The 20,251-nt window shown below is 38.3% G+C and overlaps 1 protein-coding gene across 3 annotated transcripts in view; it reads right to left on the reverse strand.

Moving 5' to 3' along the window:
* Window positions 1-20,251, reverse strand: part of LOC131440203 (band 4.1-like protein 4A) — a 539,736-nt gene that overhangs the window by 36,443 nt on the left and 483,042 nt on the right. Inside the window, exons 3-12 of one of the 3 annotated variants that reach the window (XM_058611272.1) lie at window positions 4,538-4,642; window positions 4,220-4,344; window positions 4,000-4,097; window positions 3,720-3,928; window positions 3,507-3,659; window positions 3,272-3,435; window positions 2,994-3,185; window positions 1,947-2,894; window positions 1,738-1,884; window positions 729-1,680 (exon numbers count right to left, since the gene is read on the reverse strand). In XM_058611272.1, the coding sequence (XP_058467255.1) occupies window positions 729-1,680; window positions 1,738-1,884; window positions 1,947-2,894; window positions 2,994-3,185; window positions 3,272-3,435; window positions 3,507-3,659; window positions 3,720-3,928; window positions 4,000-4,097; window positions 4,220-4,344; window positions 4,538-4,642 (3,093 nt within the window). Of the gene's footprint in view, window positions 1-728; window positions 1,681-1,737; window positions 1,885-1,946; window positions 2,895-2,993; window positions 3,186-3,265; window positions 3,436-3,506; window positions 3,660-3,719; window positions 3,929-3,999; window positions 4,098-4,219; window positions 4,345-4,537; window positions 4,643-20,251 lie in introns of all 3 variants that reach the window. The other 2 variants (XM_058611273.1, XM_058611271.1) reach the window with 2 other exon arrangements.

Below are 20,251 nucleotides of genomic sequence, written 5' to 3' on the forward strand. Positions count from 1 at the left end.
TTTTACTCAATCATTCAAGCCATTTTGATAAACTAGTTGCCCTGCATATACAAATACAAAGATTTATGACAACGCAAGTTTACATTTGATCCTTAAGTTAGTTGAAATCTGTTGTCTCTGTTCGATCAATTGACTTAAAGGTTAAGATGAAAATAGGTGCTTTCGCTTCGAATTTTTGCGTTGGTATAACATTAGTATGTCACAACTTTCAATCTAATTTTTTTCGCAGTTTTGTTCTTAGAGCCGAAACGAATATATTGTATTTGATTTCCACTAATGAGATGACTATTGATACAATAACCATGTTTCATTGCGGAAACCTTTGATTCGTAATCCAAAAACCATCGCGTTGAAGACAATAAACGACCGATCCAAAATCTTTTAGCCATGCTTGTTTTCTAAGTAACAAGGCTGAAATAAAGTATTTCTTTCTTATAATGATACAGCAAAAACTCCATTTGAAGAAAACTTAGCAGCATAATAAAACGAAATAGTTTCCAACATTGATCGTGCAAACAAACGGCTACTGGACATAAAGGTGCATGCGACACGCAACATTTAAGTGGGAAACAATTTTAAAACAATCATTCTAAAAGGTATACAAATACAGACAACATCATGCAGGATAACATTCCGAAGGGGATGCAAACATTTAACAGCAGGCAGGGGGAGACACGGAGACACAAAACTATAGCAAAGCAGTAGGTACCAATTTATCGAGTACTCACGTTTGCCCGAAATAATTGGTTATCGTGGGCGGGGCTATTTCGATTTTTATTCGAATCCAGAAAAACTAGTGGACCCTTACTGGACATGGGTTTTCCATTGCCGGGGCTGCTACCAACCGAGCTAGTTCCGTTGCTGGACGCACACGGTTGGAAGTTGTTATTTATAATATTTTGTACACTCGCGGAAGTGTTTAGCAATCCGGTGAATGCTTCCGGAGGATTACTGTTACTGCCATTGTTATTGGCGCTGCTGTTGTTGGCAGTAAGCTTAAGTCTCTCTAGGCCAGTCTTATAGTTCTCTAGATAGTCCGTTTTGGAGGACGGAATTATAGCCCGTTTACTACCACCGTTCCCAGTACGAATGGGATTATGCACATTGCTAATGTACTGTTGGTGACGGTACTGCTTGGGTCGAATGGGGACTCCAATGTCGGACTTGGTTCCACGAATGGAACCAAGCCGAGAGTTTTCGAACCCAGGCACACCTGGTACGTGGGATTGATTGGTTCCGGCTCGAAATCCGGCACCATCGTAGTAGTAGTGGTACGGCGATGTTGATGATAGCGTTGCTGCCGAATCTAGATAACCGTAGGAGTTCAACCCGAAACCAGTGCTGGCTCCGAAGGTGTTACGACTTCCGTGCCCGGAAGCTTCGTTGTTGCGGTTCAGGCTAAACGTGTAGTGATTATTTTGAAAGTGTGTGTTACTACTATTGATCAGACGATTATTATGACCGCCGGAAGTACAATGTACACCGGGAATAACCGGTGCGGAAAACTTCTGTTGCCTATTCGGGCAAAGTGGGGGTTTCCTAGTCGTGGTTGTTGTACTACTATTACTCACTGGATGGTGATGATTCTTCATGTTGTTCGACGAGGACGATTTGGTGTGTGCTGAGGTTACCGAGGCTCCCGACGACTTGTTAGTTCCGTATTTGGCGCTGTCACTGGATCTACAATGTGACATAGTTTGAGTTCAAACCCTCCGAAGAATTCGGAGCTAATCATACCTTTCCGAAGAATATGCATAATCCTGATCCGCTCCAAGACCGGAGTCAGTGTGTTCGTGGCTCACTCGCAACCCAGAGCTATCCAATGGACTAAGGCTGGATCCCGTCGGTGAAATAAAGTCTCCCATGCTCATGCTGGACATCATTCTAAAAGGTATAGAAAATATTTTGGAATGTTTTATAAATTCAGTAACACTTGACAGTCAAACCTGATCAGTCCGGAGTTCCGATCATAATCCCGCGATGAGCTGATGGTACTTGCAGACCGAATCGACCCATTCACACCGCACAGATTGTCTGTCACATTCTCCTTAGGGTACTCCCGTATCCGATCGACCCGTGGGTTGCCATGATGACTAGTTTTGTGAACCTTGAGTGCACTGGGTTTTTTGGTAGCTAGATTGTCAGTTTCGACTACAGTGTACGGTATTTCTCTAAGCTGGTCCTCCGTCATTCCTGCGGTATCGACCAGATCAAACTGCAAGTGTTTCGTCAGTTCACTAGACCAAATCTTCTCCGAAGGTGACCGGTGCTTCCGATGTCGCCGACTGCGGTGATGATGCACAATTCCCGAGTCGGGTGTTGATCCTTTCAGTACCTGGCTACTCTTGATGACGGCTGCCTTTTGGACGCTATCCGATTGTTTACGTTGAACTTCGAGCCACTGTTCACCGGAGTCCACCAGTTCGATAGATTCCGTGGATCGTCGGTGACTGGAGTAGCTACGATCTCGACTTTCCGTATCGGACCGGTTCCGACGGTTCTTGGAGCGATGACGGCGATGCTTGCGGTGCGAATTGTGTGACCGCCCGGAACGCCCAGAACGTCCGGATCCGCGTGACATTTCGCTTTCATTGTCCGACACACGACGGCTTCGATGTCGACGACGTCTTCCGGAACGTGAATCATTGGACGAGTGGCTTTCCACCGAGCTCGATCGCATCCGGTTTGTGTTCGCCGGTGCGCTCATCCTGGTGGAAGCCGATCGCACCGATTTCGGGCTTGAGTTGATTCCGAACAAACCGCGCTGCTGGGATCGCATCCACGGTGCACTTCGAGTGCTACGCGGGGAATCCGGCGGTGCCGGATACGATTTGTTGCTGCTAATGTTCAGTGCAGCAGGAATGCTGCAAGTAGAACGATAAGGGCTATCAAACCTAAACAGCAAGGGAAGAGATAGAATAGCGGTATTTGTAACGGACATAAGAAACCAAAGTTGGACCAATGACTTGGAGTAAACTGCCGAGAACACTCACGTTTGGGCTGGTTGAGGTATCGAAACGGATTTGATTTCTTGCTGTATATATTTGGGAGCATCAAATATTTTCTCTTCTGGTTTCTCGTCCATTATTCGACGTGGTTGCCTCCGCGACGGTGTTCTGGTGAATGCTGGTGGAGCTCGTTGCTGTGCCACGGCGTCACTGATCTGCTGCCGTTCCGTTCGACCGCTGGAAGCAAACCAAACACACAAACCGTTGAAAAACATACGCGGCTCAGATAGACCTCTAGGTTCTCAGAATAAACCCACCTGTACCTGAATTTGGAACTCAATGAATTCATACTAGCTGATCCGGAAGTGGCCTGCATCGGAGCGGTTCTTACAAGTCGGAAAAATGAGTGATGTTCTACGCAGCACTTCCATAGATGTTTGCATGCGCTTTTCTTTGGTGTCTCAAAACCGTATGTGCTAATCTCATTCTTTTGAGAGAGAGAAAAAAAACATTTGATGTTCTACTGGACGCGGACTAAATCAGTTTTTAAAAACTTACATTTTTATCACAGACCCGTAACATAAAGTACCGTCCCTTGAAGTACACCTTAGCTATCCGGGGCCAATAATAATGGGCTACAGTGGTCTTGTTCCGCAGGACTACGATGCCGCCAGGAGTCAAACCAAGAAAATACTCCACGCTGTCCTCACCCTGCAAAAAAGGTTGCACAGTACTCGCAACTGTTATCGTTATCACATCAATTACTCCTACCAGAACTGGATGAAGATCTACTCCGTACATATCGTGCCATTTCACTTTATCGAGGTAGTTGAACTCGGCCTGCGAGGGTGACATGCCCTTGAGCTGCATGTGCAATTCATGAATTCGGCTTTCGATTTCTTTCGTCTGATTGTTGAGCAGACGAAACTCCGAAACGTACGCGAGAGGATGCTTTCTGGGGTCATAGTCACCAAGTTCGGCTGTTGTAAATGAAGTTTCACAATTTTTGTTAGCAAAACGAAACCGTCAACGGAAGAATAGCATACTCTACCTTGAATAACGTAGGCGCCAAGCTCGGCAGCCAACTCGAAAGAAACCGGTAGCCTCCCCTGAAGGATATCCTGCTTAACCTGCAAATAAAGCTGGTACCTGGTACGAAAGTAATCAGTAAAAATAACTTGGCACCGGAAAATTACACACGAAAGAGCTATTCTCTACGAAGGACCTCTACCGTTGGCAACACATAAAATTAACAAATCAAACGCACTTACCTCGTGATTTCCTCCACCAGCTTGCAAGGATCGCAAGCGTAAAACTTCACCCCAAAGTACAGGTCGAACGGTACTTTGCTGCCTTTTAGCTGTCGGGATAGTCGGGAGGCAGGATCCAACCAGTGCTAAAACATGGTACGATAGAAACGAAATTTATTGCCTCAGTATCGCATCGGTTCGTTAAATTCGGGGTGCGGTGTCAAATGCAACGAAAGCAATTCCGAAATGGGGCTCTATTTTCGGTGTTACTGAGCATAGTAAAACGCACCAAACCCGTCCAGAGTGCAATTCGATTTGGTTGTTTGCTTTAGTACTTACCGTCTGATTATCCTGATCTATGTATCGTATTCCGAAATAGGCAGTCTCTATGAGGTTCAGTCTTGCGAATACTACATCTAACAAGGCTTGCCCGGGCAAATCGTCCTGGAATGAGAATGAAGAGAAATAAAAAAAGGTTTAGAATAACGTCGTTTAACTGGACGTATGCTCCGTTGTCCTTTTGGATCAGAATTGTTTCTACAAGGCTCGTTGTTTGCAATATTTTCGCTTAGTGTGAATTCAGAGCAACATGTGTGTTCACAAAACAATGAAATTAATGTTTTGGTTTCGAATTTTAGGGATTACTCCAAAATGTGACCATTTGACTTAATTCGGAATGACATTTTCTATATTAATTCATTTGTAGGTATTTTACCATGCTAAATTCGTTACGGTATGCCACTATTACACAAAATGTTCATTATGTTTGTTGGTAATGGTCTAATAGGAGCTGCTTAGGAAATGGTGCCTTGTGATAAATAATGAAGATTAGAGGAAATGTTTATAGAACACCTAGTATACGAAAAGACGACGCCTCACTAGATTTTTCTCACTGGTTCCAGGTTGAATGGGTATAAGATATATGTTTGGACGACAGTCGAAAACAAAAATTTTCGGAACTCTACTGATCTATGTTGGAAGATCGAACTTAATAAAATTCATTTTACTATCGTAAATTTTCATTCTTACTTCTACTAGCTGCAATTGTTTGTATTCTCTGCACTTCAAATCTTCCACTTCTCGTCCCGTTGCATTCGTCTTGGTATTATTGAACTACAATTTGTTAAATTGTTTTATGTAATAATTGTGCATTTTCATTTTAAGCTACTACTATTCTTTTCAACTGACGTGTCTTCTGATCACAAGGCACACTATCTTTGTGTTCTTGTCCAGGAAACAATAAAAATTTAACCCGTCTGGCGTTTATCTGTATCTGTTCACAATTATTATTTAAATTTTTTGTGTGCTTATTTGTTCAGTGCACTTACGGATCTATTCTATTCTAAATTGAGCTCATTTTCTCAAGACCGTTCTAACTCCAAAAACTCAATTTTCCACGCTATCAGTATTCACTCTACTAACTTTCTCGTACATATTTGTTTACAATTTTTATGTTTCATTAAATGAGGTTTCTATCTTCATATTTTTACGTTTAGTCTTCGAGTATGAAACAAGTCATATGCACTTCACACAAACTGAATACTCGCGAGGTACCAAGACGCCTGAATGACTGTTTCTATCTTGCTTCCCTCTTCTTTTCACTACCATATCATTCGACAGCTAATGCATCTGATCAGTGGAATGAAGAGCTGCTATTTTACAATCTGTGTATTAACTTACAATTTTTTTTGTTTCGATTACAGAGTCTCTTCGGACCAGTAAAACTTTCTGACCCAATGTGCGGGGTTGGCAGTCGAACCCAGGCGGGCTACGTGAAAGGCATCGACTTACCCATCACGCTATACCCATCCCTATTAAAAAAATTGTTTGTCATCTGTGACGCGTATTTAAGTTTAAAACCTGTAAAATTTTATGAGAAACGTTCTAAAAATCAGTCAGTTTTTCGAAATAATGTTAAAAATCTGTAGAAAACTGTGGATTTTGAAAAAATGTGTTATCTATGACGCAGAATCTGTTCGTCAAAATAGATAAAAAATCTGTGGTTTTATGAAAAAATCTGTGATACCATATCCACCCTTGTAAGATGATAACGACGTAACACTATGTTATGGACAGTGGTGCCAGAACAGTATGAGGTACTAAAATTACTATCAAAACACTATTCAGCACAGAGATGCCAGATCTTCAGATTTGTCTGTAAATCTGGAGGTTTCGTATATAGTGCTGCAGACATTTTTGGTTGTACAGACTTTGAAAAATCGAGTTTTTCGCAGACTTACGTTCAAATTTACAGACTTTTGAAATTGACGCGACCTTTTTTTTTGCTCATCAAGTCAGTTTTACATATCATACTTTATAGAGAAATTGCTGCCAGCAAGACATACTTGTTGACTGCAGATTTTTTTTTCAGATTTACAGACATTTGCAATCCTGTCTGAAGATATTTGAAATTTTTACCTGGCATCTCTGATCCAGCATTTGTGTCAAGGATTGATTGGAGAGGAATATATGAATAATAATTGTAGTGTGTTAAACTCTAAACAACCTGTTACCATGAGAGAACTGCATTTTGTCGAACATTAGCAATAGATCCCCGAACAGCTAACAGGAATTTTACCAATACGTTCAATCAGTGTCAGATGATAGATAAATACAATATTTTACAAAAGATTTCCAGTAATTAAAATTATGTTGGGAATAAGATTTTGTTTTATTGTACACGAGTGTAGTGAATGTAGCAGATGAAAAATGTTATAGGTCTCATGGCATTTGCTCTCGTGAATTTCGCCGTTTGCTCTCATCGATAGCTGTTCTACTCTTTTCAATCTGAGAATGGCTAGCCACAATAAACAGTAGCTTCTTCCAAATTCAATAAATTTCGAGAGACAGTCGCCAAAAAGGCTCAACGTTGAAATTAGTTTTATGTCGAATCTCATGAGGTGTAGGGGGACATACACAAGAAAGTCTTGCTTCCCGATGCAGACGGTTTTTTTGTGCATCCTTACGTGTTTTGTTTCTCTGCACTCCCGTTGGAAGGAAGCGGCTCAGTGAGAAAAGCGAAGTAAATGCTATGACTTCAAGAACTTGGATGGTGGGTTCATTTTAGCAGTTCAGATGCTTTTGTTTTATTTCTAGTTGGTTGATTTACAACAATGCATTTTTTCGATCAAACAATTAAACCACGTTTAGCATAAACCAGAATTGAGGAAGTAACAGGAGCGCAAAATCTATTGTCTCTGCTGTACGATTTCTTGCCTTTGCATCATACTAGAAAGGCAAAAGCTGCGCTTCTGATACTTCCTGTATGAATTTTCAGTAAATATTTGTAATATTTTTGAATCATCTGCACTTGTTCGCACTTCATTTATTGCCACAGATCGGTCACAGCGGATATGACAGTCCAGTTATGAAAATGTCATGACATTTTGAGCTCGTGACATTTTCGAAACCCGTGACTGAAAATGAACATAGCAGCTACTTATCCAGTATGTACGTACACTACCATAAAGCGAACGCTGTGGTTTTGACTACTGTGAAAGAGTGCGACAAAATTATCTGCTCTCAATATTGCTGTCGTGTGTCGTGGCTCTCACGATTGCGCCAAGCTCTCGTGTCATTGCGTGTTGGCTACTGTTGAACGTAGCAGCTGCGCGTATCGTTGACAGTAACTGTCTTATGCTTGGCGACAGTTTAAAAAATGTCAAATTTTCGCGACCCTTGATCTGAATAATCTATCCATAATCCATTTGTATGCGAGAATTGAATTGGCGGTTTCCAGAAAATCGAGTGCGCTTTCTTACCTTTTCATTTACTCATTCTATCTCGTTATTCTGGAATTGGAAGTTGGGTCTAAACATTTAATTTAATTTGATAGCAGGCTAAGGAACTATGAGATCTTTTATTTGAAGATAAGCTTGCGATAATTGGTCCAATTGGCACACGTTGTTCGAGAGGAGCCGAAATTAAATGACTCTCGACTGGTCGGGTGACCAAAAAAGTTTCGATATTTTCGGTTACAAGTTGACATAAAATGCTACTGAGCCGCTTCTTGGCAGCCTTACTGAGCCGATTTTATTTCTCTGTCATGTTTCTTAGAAATCAACTTACCTTCACAAAAATAACATTCATTTCATTTTTATCGCAACAACATATATGTTTTTATGCACTAATCGCAGCTAAATTAAATTATCTAGACATTGTCAGGATAGATTTTCGATTCATGCTTTTGAAGCCGAGATATTCAATGAAAAAGTTGAAAGACGGCGTTTTCAGCTATGCAATTTTTCCTTCCGAAAAAAAGACTTTCCCGACCGCTAAAGTCAATGAATCATTTCTAAGAGATTGTCAGCTGGGTTTTTGGTGTTTGTCACCGTTTCTGAGAAAGTGAGATTTGAAGCGTGAAAATAGCCCTCTAAATCACCCTAAAACACACTGGCCTCAGCCCTCAATTATTGACGTCGATGTTCTGGTTGTTGGTAGACAAATACGACTTGTTACTAAAATTAAGTGCTACTATCCTAGAACACCAATTAAGTCAACAAGTGTCTCACAATAATGATCTACTTTTGCACTTAACAGTCTTCAGAAGTAATCTTATTTAATCCGTTTGGCAACTGTTCATCTGTCTAATAAATTCCCCTGCACTTTAGTTATTCACTGATGGCACGCAATGCGATAAAAATGCTGGTAAATGTTTCTATCTGATTCTAATTGTAAAAGACATCAACTAGCTTAGTGCGTAATTGTTACAACCAATGGTCAAATATTTCATAACAGGATAGGACCCTTCATTTGGATTTAAGTACATGAAAATTGCTCAAGCGCTCTGGGTTTTTAATTACACATTTTATCTCGTTACTCCGGAATCGGAAACCAGATCTGGATAATATTTAATGGCATGCCATCAGGCAATGGAACCTCTTATTGGAAAATTAGTTTATGGGAGTCAGTTCAGTGATTTCTGCAAAAATTCTTTGAACTTTGTTTTTTTTTCATAAAATTTACCCGTTACTCCGTTACGTTAAGCAACACTTATAAAAAAGAAAAAATAAACAAACTCGCATGGATGTCGTGGTGCGACCCGAGCAAATTTTCAGAGCGAAACTACGCGATTGGAGTCCGATCTAGAGCGACCCCAGGCCGCTAATAAAAACATCTCAAAAGTTGTTTGGGCGACTCTGGGTTAGCTCGCGGGCTTATCTAATCAATAAACGAAAACGTTATAAATTTACCGAAATCGGTCCAGCCATCTATGAGAAAATCAAATGCATATTTGCATTATATACATACTTACAAATTCTCGTTGATTTCGATGAACTGAATCAAATGGTACATGACATTCGGCCCATCGGGCTTTGGTTGTAAAATTGATAATCACAGTGATTGCACAAACTTTATGCCTCCTTTTATAAAAAGAATAAATTTGGTGGAAACCCGACTTTTTATCGGGAGCTCCGGCGACCCATAGAATAATGTACCATTTGACTCAGCTTGACGAAAGTAGAAAGTGGGAGTTTTCTCGGAGATCGCTGAATTAACTTCATCAACTTAGACTTATTTAAGAGCTACTCTTGGGTTGGGAATCAAGTTCGAAGATCAAATGGCTACCACTTTCGGTTCTGGAGATAGAATGGTATATGTAACGTAAGTGACGAAGGGTTTTTGCTTTCTCTTCGTTCATATTTTTCAGGAATAGTTGAAAAGATTTTAGCAAGCTTACTCAAGTAGCAATTAAAACATGTTAAACTTGTCATGTTTCACAATTGCTACAGAACGGTTATTTTTGTTGGATATGTTAGACAAGTGATTTCACGTGTTTTTGTAACGAATATTACTGCTTGTGAAACCAACTCAAAAACCTGTAAGGACTATGTGTTCTACCTCGGTTTTATTAACTGACTATACACTATGTTCATTTGAACAGTTTCATTTCCGACTTTCTTTTAACAAATATTACTGCAGTGAAAGAAATCAAACAAGCAAACAATGTTTGCTATTTGGGTAGGCTTGTTCCTGACTAATATTGGGTTATGAATCAAGTTCGAAGATACAATGGCTATTATTTATGGTTCAGGATATATAATGGTAAAAGTGACGTAACGAAAAAAATGCTCTCTTGTATCTCCGTTCAATTATCTCTTAAATTCCACTATGCAGATTTGAACTGTTCTGTTATAATACTAACGTAAAAGTAACAGACAGACAGACAGACAGATACTAGTATTTTGAATGCTATTTGCACTCATCCATAGTCTATCAGTTTAGTAACATTTGATAATTTTGGTTTCAAAAATGTTGTCGAATAAGTGACGTAAGCGCTGAAGCACGCTTTTGTAAACTACGCGAATCAAATTAAATGAGTTTATTAATAAACATATGTTTTAATGTGACTGTGTGAGTCACAAGCGAAAGGCATTATCGAACCACTAGGTGGATTAACAAGAAGCTTAGCATGATTTGGCTATCATCAAAATGATCCTTTCGGTGCAATGACTCTTTTTGCAAAATGGTTCCTAGGTGGAAAGAATTTCGGTAAGATAATTCTTTCACGAGTTGTGGAAATTCAACCTAATTGGTTAAAATATTTTGTTTTATATTTTATATTTTATTCTTATTGGAATTGAAATCGCTTTTGTCTGAAATTCTGAGACGAATAAATTTTATTATTTATTAACAAGGTGAACTATTTTTATCCAGGGAATAACATGAAAATATTAATCACTTCCTTTCCTAGGTTATTGATGACACCGAATTGAAAACTTCATGGTAACTTTCTTCGGTTACAAGAAAGTATGGGTTGAATTATTTTGCATGTCAAAAAAAAACAAACAGACACAGAATATTCAATCAGTAAAAACGCAGCTTCTGCAACTGAATATCATTCTTGAAGGCAGTCGAAAGAACCCACACCGAAAAACGAAACCCATCAGCATGTGAACTTCGCGCAGCATCTCTGTACTTTGGGTCGGGAAGACTTTTCCCAGGAAGACCACCGACAATCTGATAACGAGAACATTTTCCCGCACGGCGATAAATTATTTATTGAGCTTTCATGGGCTCAATAGTACAATGTGTTCAAACATTTGCCAGTCGGACGATGAAGACTGAACTGCATCCCCGAGGTGGAATCTTCCGACGAGAGTCGATTGCTGGGCGGTTCGCTGTAGGGCATGCTGTTTTCCACGTAGCAATATAATAAGAACCAGCAAGGGAGCGAGTGTAGCACAAAAAAATATTGAAACAAGAAAAAGGAAAACCATCCAACTGCACTCCATGTTCGGTGAAATTCGCAGCTCGGGTGTGAGAGGTTTGGTTCTGTATTTTGTATAGCTAGCAAATCTGGAAGAACCTGGCGGCAGCACAGCACATTCATATATCTCGATCTACTTCGGTGCTGTGAAAAATGAGCGGACAATAAGTCTTGAAAGAAGATTAACGACATAATAAAGTCAGTACTGTTGGGCTTCCAGGCGGTTTGCGAGAAGGAGGAGGAGGTAGTGGTAGCGGTTGCGAGAACGGGGAACGGTGGTAGAGTATGCCGGTATGGGTTCGTTGAATGCGGGGGCGGATCCATGTCAATTTCCGGCCCACAGCGTCAGCTAGTTACTGCAGTAACCAACCCAACCACTATAGACTGACTGCTGGACTTGCTGACTGGAGAGCACAGGAAAAGAGTTAATTTGCACTGATAACGACAAAGTTTTCATCCGCTCGGTTGGGCTGCGACGACATAATGGGGGTCGATTCCCCGCAACCGAGTGGGGTTGCTACCAGAAGCATGTGGGTTTTCCTTTGACGTGGGAAATATTACGCTCTAATTGGTTCCTCGGAGATTATATTAATTATGTAGCATCGTTAATTGAGTCGTTTTGGTGACGACCCGTTTAGTGTTTAGTAATTGGAGCGGTTTTGTATGGGATAAACGGTTCTCAAATCAAACGAGTCATTTTGCCTGAATTGCATCGAACAGATAGGATTAATGAGTTCGGATGAAAGCTTTCAATTTAATCCAACTTCCAAGAAATTATTTTGACCTAACTTAAGCGGAACAGAATATATGAAGAACTGCGTCAACAATGGCGGTGTATGGTTTCACTGTTGACGAATCTGCATATAACCCAAAACTAGAAGAAATTGATTTTTTTTTTCAGTACGCTATCAAATTCTTTTCCGTCTACCGCCAGCAGTCAGTTGTAGATGGCTTCCAAAATTCAATTATGTACTTCGATCCGACGGTTCGCAAAATTGTGCCGCCGGCTTATTGTGAGAATAACGAAATCACTTGATAAACAACCAAAGTTTTCCACTGGATTGTGTGTCTGTTTATGCTTGAAAGTATGTTCAAATGTCAACGACTTTCGGCACTCTCTCTCTATCCCTCTATCTCTCTCTGTCGTTGAATGACTGGCTTCGGTAGTTGTTTTCCTATCGAAACTTCATTGCGAGCCAACCGGTGGGATTCCATTATTAATGCAATCAAAATTAAATTTTATTCCTTCTTTGTTTTACAACCCTTTCAAATGGCTTTGGAACGTCTTCAGATTTTGTCGGTTTGCGGGGGATGCCACAGTTATGGTTCCACTGGACTGCTTCTGGTGCCGCAGTAACTAAGAACATCGTAAGGTAAGCTTCCTGTTTGCTTGCCGTGCGCTTGAGGCTAGTTGATGGTTTCAAGCTACTTGTAAATTCGAAAAGCAGCTTAAATTTACACAAAATTAGTTATAAACTGCTCTTGATTTTATGAATTATTGAGGCGAATTAAAAATTCGTTGTTTGTTTGAATAACTGAAACTTTAAATTTATCGTGGCTGTGTTACATGTAAAAGTGGTGTTTTCATCTGATAAATAAAATAACTAATGGTCGGTCTTGTTCAGTCTTACATACTTAGATTTGGTGTGATTTTTGCGACACTTTTAGATACTCGTTGAGAAAATTTTGAAACCCGAAACCAACCTAGCTAAGAGCTAGCTATAAAAAAGTTAGTTTAAACTGAAGCTACTAACGTACCTGGGTCAAGTGGTCAGATAATTATAGTTTTTCCCAAGATTTTGTTGCATAGTCCAGGAAATTAGCATTAGCATTTAAGACTGCCCTTATAAAATGAATTTATATAATTAAATAATTAGTAATAATATTATTATACATCAATTGCTCTGGACATCCGGCTACCGAAAATGTGTAGTTTAACATGTTTTGTGTTACTATATAATTCCTACTAAAAATATAATGCATGAAACAGTTAATTTCCGAAGTTCTTAAAACTATGGGGAGATGACTTTCGATAATGCCAATAATTCATACATTCAATCTATAGTATTCTGTTTTTGCCTTTCTTATATAGAAAGGTTATGCAATCACTGTGAAACCGACTTTTAACCGATTTACTTCAACTCAGATTCAAATTAATGAACTTATAGTTTCATATCCTGCTTTAGAATTTCGAATGAATACGACTTCTGGTTTCGGAGTTACGGGGTAAAATGTGCAAAATAAACTAAAAAATTGCGCTCGATTTTCTCAGAGATCGCTCTGTCAATTTTCATAAGCTCAAGTTCAAAAGCTTAAGTCTTGAAATCTTATATAACCTTACCAAATTTCATCACTTTTGGTTCCGGAATGAGAGCATTTCATTTTCAGGAGCGTGTTTTTATACATGACACGGAAATTTCAAGCCAATTACATTCAAGTAGCCGTAATATCCTTCAATTGGCCAGGCATGGCTAGTTTATGGTCAAATATGTTGATTTTTGGTATACCGGATCACCGTTCTTGGTTCCGGAAGTACCCGAAAAGTTCTCCTGTGCTCTAAACCGGAAATCACTCCAATTTCTCAGTAACGGTTAGACCGATCATCGCAAATTCAGATTTAAATGAAATGTATTGTGTTTCCATAAGTTTATGTAAAATTTTATCCAGATCAGGCTTTCGGTTCTGGAAATGTGGTTTCTCTGGCAATTAAGAAGCTTTTCCGGATTTTTAATAGTCCCTTTATTTCCACAGGAAAGATTTTAAATCTCTGTAGTAAATTTAATATAAGTTGACATTAGTTCATTTAGCTGTTATAACATACAAAACTCACGTTTAGTAAATTCCTACTGTTTTAGCTCAGATGTAGCTCATGGATCTACTGCTGCTTCAATGATTCGTTACTACACATTATAGCCATATTATTACCAAATTATGTGTGATATTTTTCAATCTTACCGATGATAGATGGATTTAGAGATATAGTTAAGATAGATATTTATCGAACAGTACAATCCTAGAATATTACTTATAAGTTCAAGTTCAATCAAAGTAACTATTTGGAACAGAATGTAACTGTAATTACGTAAATGAGTATTTTTTAACTAAGCGGCGTTCAGTTCACATACGTTTTCTTAACTCTCAAACCATTTTGTTTTGCTCCTTCTTAATCTATTTAATCAAACTGTCATTCTCTTCACAGTGCTATCGCTATCAAGGTGCGCTCAACTTGTTGTTGGCAGGAAATATAGACTAATGTGTATGAAATTGCACCCTTTCGTATACAGCGATAATGTAAAAACTTGTTTTAATACACTTTAAAGAATAACCCAAATCAGTTTGTTTGGCCGTCTACTGATAAAAACTATCACTTGGAGAAGGTTTGAGGTCGATTTAGAAATACTTTTACGGGTTTTTGCCCTTTTCAGTGTTGGTACAAAACGTTTAACACACTTTACCCTATATTTCCGGATCCAGAAGTCGGATCCGGATGAAATTCAGGAATTACGTGTGAGACCACAATACCTTTCATTTGAATCTAAATTTGTGAAAATTGGTTCAGCAATCTCCGAAAAAAGTTAGTGCACTTATTTTCACAATTTTTTGCACATTTTACCCCATAATTCCGGAACCGGAAGTCGGATCCAAAAAATATTCAGAAAATTTGAATGAAACTACAAGACCTTTCATTTGAATCTAAATTAGTGAAAATCGGTTCTGCCATCTCCGAGAAAAGTTACTGCAAAAACGCGTTACATACACACATACGCACACACACACACACAAACATTTTGCGTACTCAACGAGCTGAGTCGAATGGTATATGACATTCGGCGCTTCGGGGTATCGGTTGAAAAGTCGGTTTTCACAGTGATTGTATAACCTTTCTATAAAACCTGTTTTAATCCACCTAGTGGTGTAATGATGCCTTTCTTATGTACATATAATATTAATAATATCCATTCAAAATTTATCTCTTCGATTTTTGAAACAAACCAAGAGATTGTTTGTGCATTAACTAGTATAACATACAGAATAAAACAATGCTTTGATTACGTGAGTCATCCACATTTCCACAAACCAAAGTCGGTTCGTACGGCCACCAACTAACATGACACACAAACTCTTCTAGTACGCACTCTAAATTACGATTTAAATGTTTGTTGTATCCGAGAATATTTTAAGTGACGGTGTACAAAATTGAACACACTTTACCCTATACCTCCGGAACCGGAAATCGGATCCGGATGAATTTCATGGAATTCCTGAAATGAAAGGAATTCGAAAGACCTTTCATTTGAATCTAAGTTTGTGGAAATCGGTCAAACCATCGCTGAGAAAAGTGAGTGAGATCTATTTTGGTATATATGACCACTATTTCCGGCACTTTCGGAACCGGATACCGGGAACCAGGATAGCCAGAATCGGTTTTTTAGTTGCCTACTGATAGTGACTATCGATTTGTGTAGTTTTGAGACCAGTTTAGAAATTTTTTTACGTTTTTTGTTTCGCCGGTTTAAGTGACGGTGTACAATATTGAACACACTATACCTTATAATTCCGGAACCGGAAGTCGGATCCGGATGAAATTCAGGAATTCCGTATGGGACCACGAGACCTTTCATTTGAATCAAAGTTTGTCAAAATCGGTTCAGCCATCTCCGAGAAAACCTAGTGAGATTATTTGACACATACACACACACATACATACACACACACAGACATTGCTCAGCTCGATGAACTGAGTCGAATGGTATATGACACTTGGCCCTCCGGGCCAATTTTCACTAGTCGGTTTTTCAAGTGATTGCATAACCTTTCTATATGAGAAAGGCAAAAACGAAAAAAATCTAACAAATTTGTCACAACATTGTTTTATTTCATAGATTTTTCTAGTTGCTGGCCAAACGAACCGAATTTAGCTATACCGGTTCACAACGTCCGGTTTCGAAAGTACCGGAAATAGTGGTCGAAAACCAATTTTCACAAGCTTAGACTCAAATAAAAGGATTTACTTCTATTAAAATAGACCGCTTTTGACCTTTTCTAAGATCTGATTGCCGGTTCCGGAGCAACAGGGTGGGATACGTTTAAAATTTTACTCTGTTATTTAGAGAGAATCTTCAAAGTTACAACTCAGCGACTAACTAGAAAAAAATTTTTGATTGAAAAAGTTAAGTCAAATAGATACATCGGTTAAACACCGAATAATCGACAAAGATTAGTTAGTTTTGATATTTCCAATATTTAATAATTCATATTTTTATTACAAAACAGTGACATTGTTATCTAGGAAAAAAAATTATGGGTCGATCGATATGGATCGATCTCACTCAGTTAACTCGTCTGGAATTTGATTCGGAGTTCAGTATGATTTACAACTGAATTCAAATCATGTGCAACAACCGACTTCGAACCGATGCGAATTCCGAAACGATCCTAGTTCCAAACCGATGCGTGTTTCGAACAGAACCGAGCATTCATCACATATCAGAGGTGCCATATGAAAATCTGTGTTCCAAAATGAGAAATATTTTTACCATTCGTTAGGCAAGAACTTGGTGAAACATCTAAAAATCGGCCTGTTTTTGAAAATAATCATAGATATCAGTAGAAATCCGCGATTTTTTTTAAATGTCAGAAAATCTATGATCTGTAACTCAGAATCTGTGCAGTAAAATTGATTGTAAAATCTGTAGTTTCAAAGAAAAACCTGCGATTATGGCAACCCTGTCAAATACCCTTAACAAATTTTGAATGAATTGTTCATTTTCACATATTGAAGAATCCAACCAATTCTTTTGCGATCGCTGCGCTGCCCGAGTGGTGAGCTTTGAACTAAGCGATGGTGATAATTTTCAGATTTTGCTTGAAGATTCGAACAAAATGCAGGGTTTTTATTTTTTTTCTTATGAATCGAATACTAACATACAAAAACGTGTGAAAATTTGGTAAAAAAATCGATCATTAATGATTCAGTAACTTTCCGTGGTATGTTTGATTGATGTTTATGGAGAAATCGTAACATGAAATACCATATTCAGAGAAGTGAGGTTGGGTACTGTTTTTATATCTGGGATATTCTTTGTTTTTTGGGTTGGATTTTGAGATTAATTGATAAATTATGATAAAAAGTTGTATGACTAGTCTATTTACTCATGTTTTATCATATAAATCAAATCTGTATGTGAACTGAAAATTTCAAATTCCATCCGAGATTGTCAAGAGTATAGGACAATTTGAAATCATATGTTTGATGACAACACGTGAATAATCGTTTTTCTTACCCATATATGTAAGGTTTTACCATCTGCATTCTTTCAAACTCAAGTAAATTGAAAGATTCGTCAAAAATTGTTTCTAAATACAGGGGATATGTCAAAACAATCACCATAACGCTATCTCGTGGTGACCACGCTGATTGGATTGTTCAATTGCATATGCGCTGCACGGTTATAAAAACTCGAGAGTTCGAAGAAATCGTCATCATTAATCAGATTTGACTTTCTTGTTACAAACAATTTCTAGAGACTCGGTTATAATTAGAGACGCGCGGAGAGGAAGCCAAAGGGAACTAAACAAACATTCAACTTTGCTCTGAAACCCTCGATATTGAAGAATCCAGTCAACTCTTTTGCGATCGCGGCGCTGCTCAAATGGCGAGCTTTGAACCAAGCAATGGTGATAATTTTCAGATTTTGCTTGATGATTCGAATATTAACATACAAAAACGTATGAAAGTTTGGTAAAAAAGTTGATCAATAATGATTTAGTATCTTTCCGTGGAATGTTTGATTGATATTTATGGAAAAATCCTAAGATGAAATATCAAATTCAAAGAAGTGAGGTTGAGTACTATTTATAGGATATGGGATATTTTTGTTTTTATGGTTGGCTTTTGAGATTAATTGATAAATTATGATCAAAAGTTTTATGACTAGTCTATTTACTCATGTTTTATCATCTAAATCAAATCTGTATGTGAATTGAAAATTTCAGACTTCGTCCGAGATTTTCAAGTGTATAGAAAGGTTTTGCCATCTGCATTCGTTCAAACTCAAGTTGATTGAAAAATTTATCCAAATTTTTTCTAAATGCATGGGATATGTCAAGACAATCACCAGAACGCTATCTTGTGGTGAAAACGGTGATTGGATTGTTCAATAGATATGAAATCAGTTTGACATACGGTACCAACATTTTACCGAGAGATATGCCGATTGGAATATACCGTCATTTCTTCTGTGACAAAAACACCTGCAATACAAGTGAACAAAATGTGATCTTCACAGTAAATGGAATTTTGAAGTTCATCATATAAACACAAACCTCTCGTGGTTGTTTTCTGTAACGCTTAAATTCGGAACAGATTCGTAAACACTCAGATCCTGGAACCAACATTACTTTCCCTTCTTCCGAAGCAATATATAAATCATGTTCATAATTATTTTTCAATTATTTCTTGCACTTCACAGCCTAAAATAAACTTTTACCAGTTTATCTCTAAACAAAAAAATGGAAATTGTAATAATTTAAAATTCGAATTCCGATCCTCAATTAAGGCACAATATTCAGTTTCAACATCTACACAGAAAGAAAAGATGAAATTTACACGACATGTAAACCGATAGTACTATGAAATAGACATCAGTTGAAACGAAAATCTGATTTAAAACCATGATTGATGTAAAATTACATTAAAATTCATTTAGTTTTTCCTTGAACAAGACTGTATATTTACAAACCGCTTCGTTTTGTAATGTAAATTTCCATTAAATTGCCTGCTCCAAATATGTGCATGAAAATAAATGTAAAATCACAAAACATTTTTATCTGTGTAGTTTCTGAATTCAGTTACAGAATTAAGTTCCAGAATCCAATCCAAATGACGCTTTACAGCACGCAGGCCGGTTTTCGCTGCTGTTGGTGGAAGGTTCACGCCACGACGACCAGCACAAGAAAAAAAAGGCGGGTGGGTAATGTCAGAGACATAACTGGATGTCGTGAATACGAAAACAACTGACATGTTCCTTAACACCTCCGAATATCAATTAGTTGATCAATTGTATGAAGTATGCAAGCATTCCCCTTTTCCACATTTTTCGCAAAAACAAAGAAGGCTTCACTTGATCTCGATTACTGTGAATTTCACACAGCGAAAAGTGCAAGAATCTAACCAAACTGTTCTAGATTTGCACTAAACTGAGGATATTTCCTTTCGATTTGCGAACAACAAATCCTAATAGTTCTTCAGAAAACTTTTAGAGCCATTAGATCGGCTGATTTGGTGTAATGCTCTCCACCGTTGCTTTTTCATCCATGCAAATGACTGGCAGCTGTGACGTAATCGCTCTTGTCGGAAGCGAAACTAGCTTTGCAAACGGCGCGAAATACATCTGCTCGCATTGGCGATAGAATCCAAACTGATTCAATTTTTGTTAGAAGCTTTCTTTTACGTGATTTCTTTTGTAGCTTTTTCACTAATGGGCGGTCCTAACGGCTATAAAAATAGCCGCATACAGAATTTTAATGTCGATTATTTCATTTCGTATTTGCATAATTTATTGAAAGAAAGACCAAATTGAGAAACTCAGTACGATATTCACCACTTTTCGGAACATTTTTCTCGAACGATTTGTTGTACAGCAGCAGATATTTTGTTCTCTTCCTCAGAACGCGTTCTGATTGGCTGGTGTTGACATGGGTCAAATGAGACAGGTTTTTCAATATGTACTATTGAAATACTTCAATGCTTTTGCTATACACGTTTAAGTTGAAAAATTTTGATTCTATTGGTAGTTAGATTATATAAATCCTTCCACAGATCACTGAGCTATGAGCTTTCA

Source organism: Malaya genurostris, chromosome 1 (assembly GCF_030247185.1).
Source record: "Malaya genurostris strain Urasoe2022 chromosome 1, Malgen_1.1, whole genome shotgun sequence".
Classification (NCBI taxonomy): domain Eukaryota; kingdom Metazoa; phylum Arthropoda; class Insecta; order Diptera; family Culicidae; genus Malaya; species Malaya genurostris.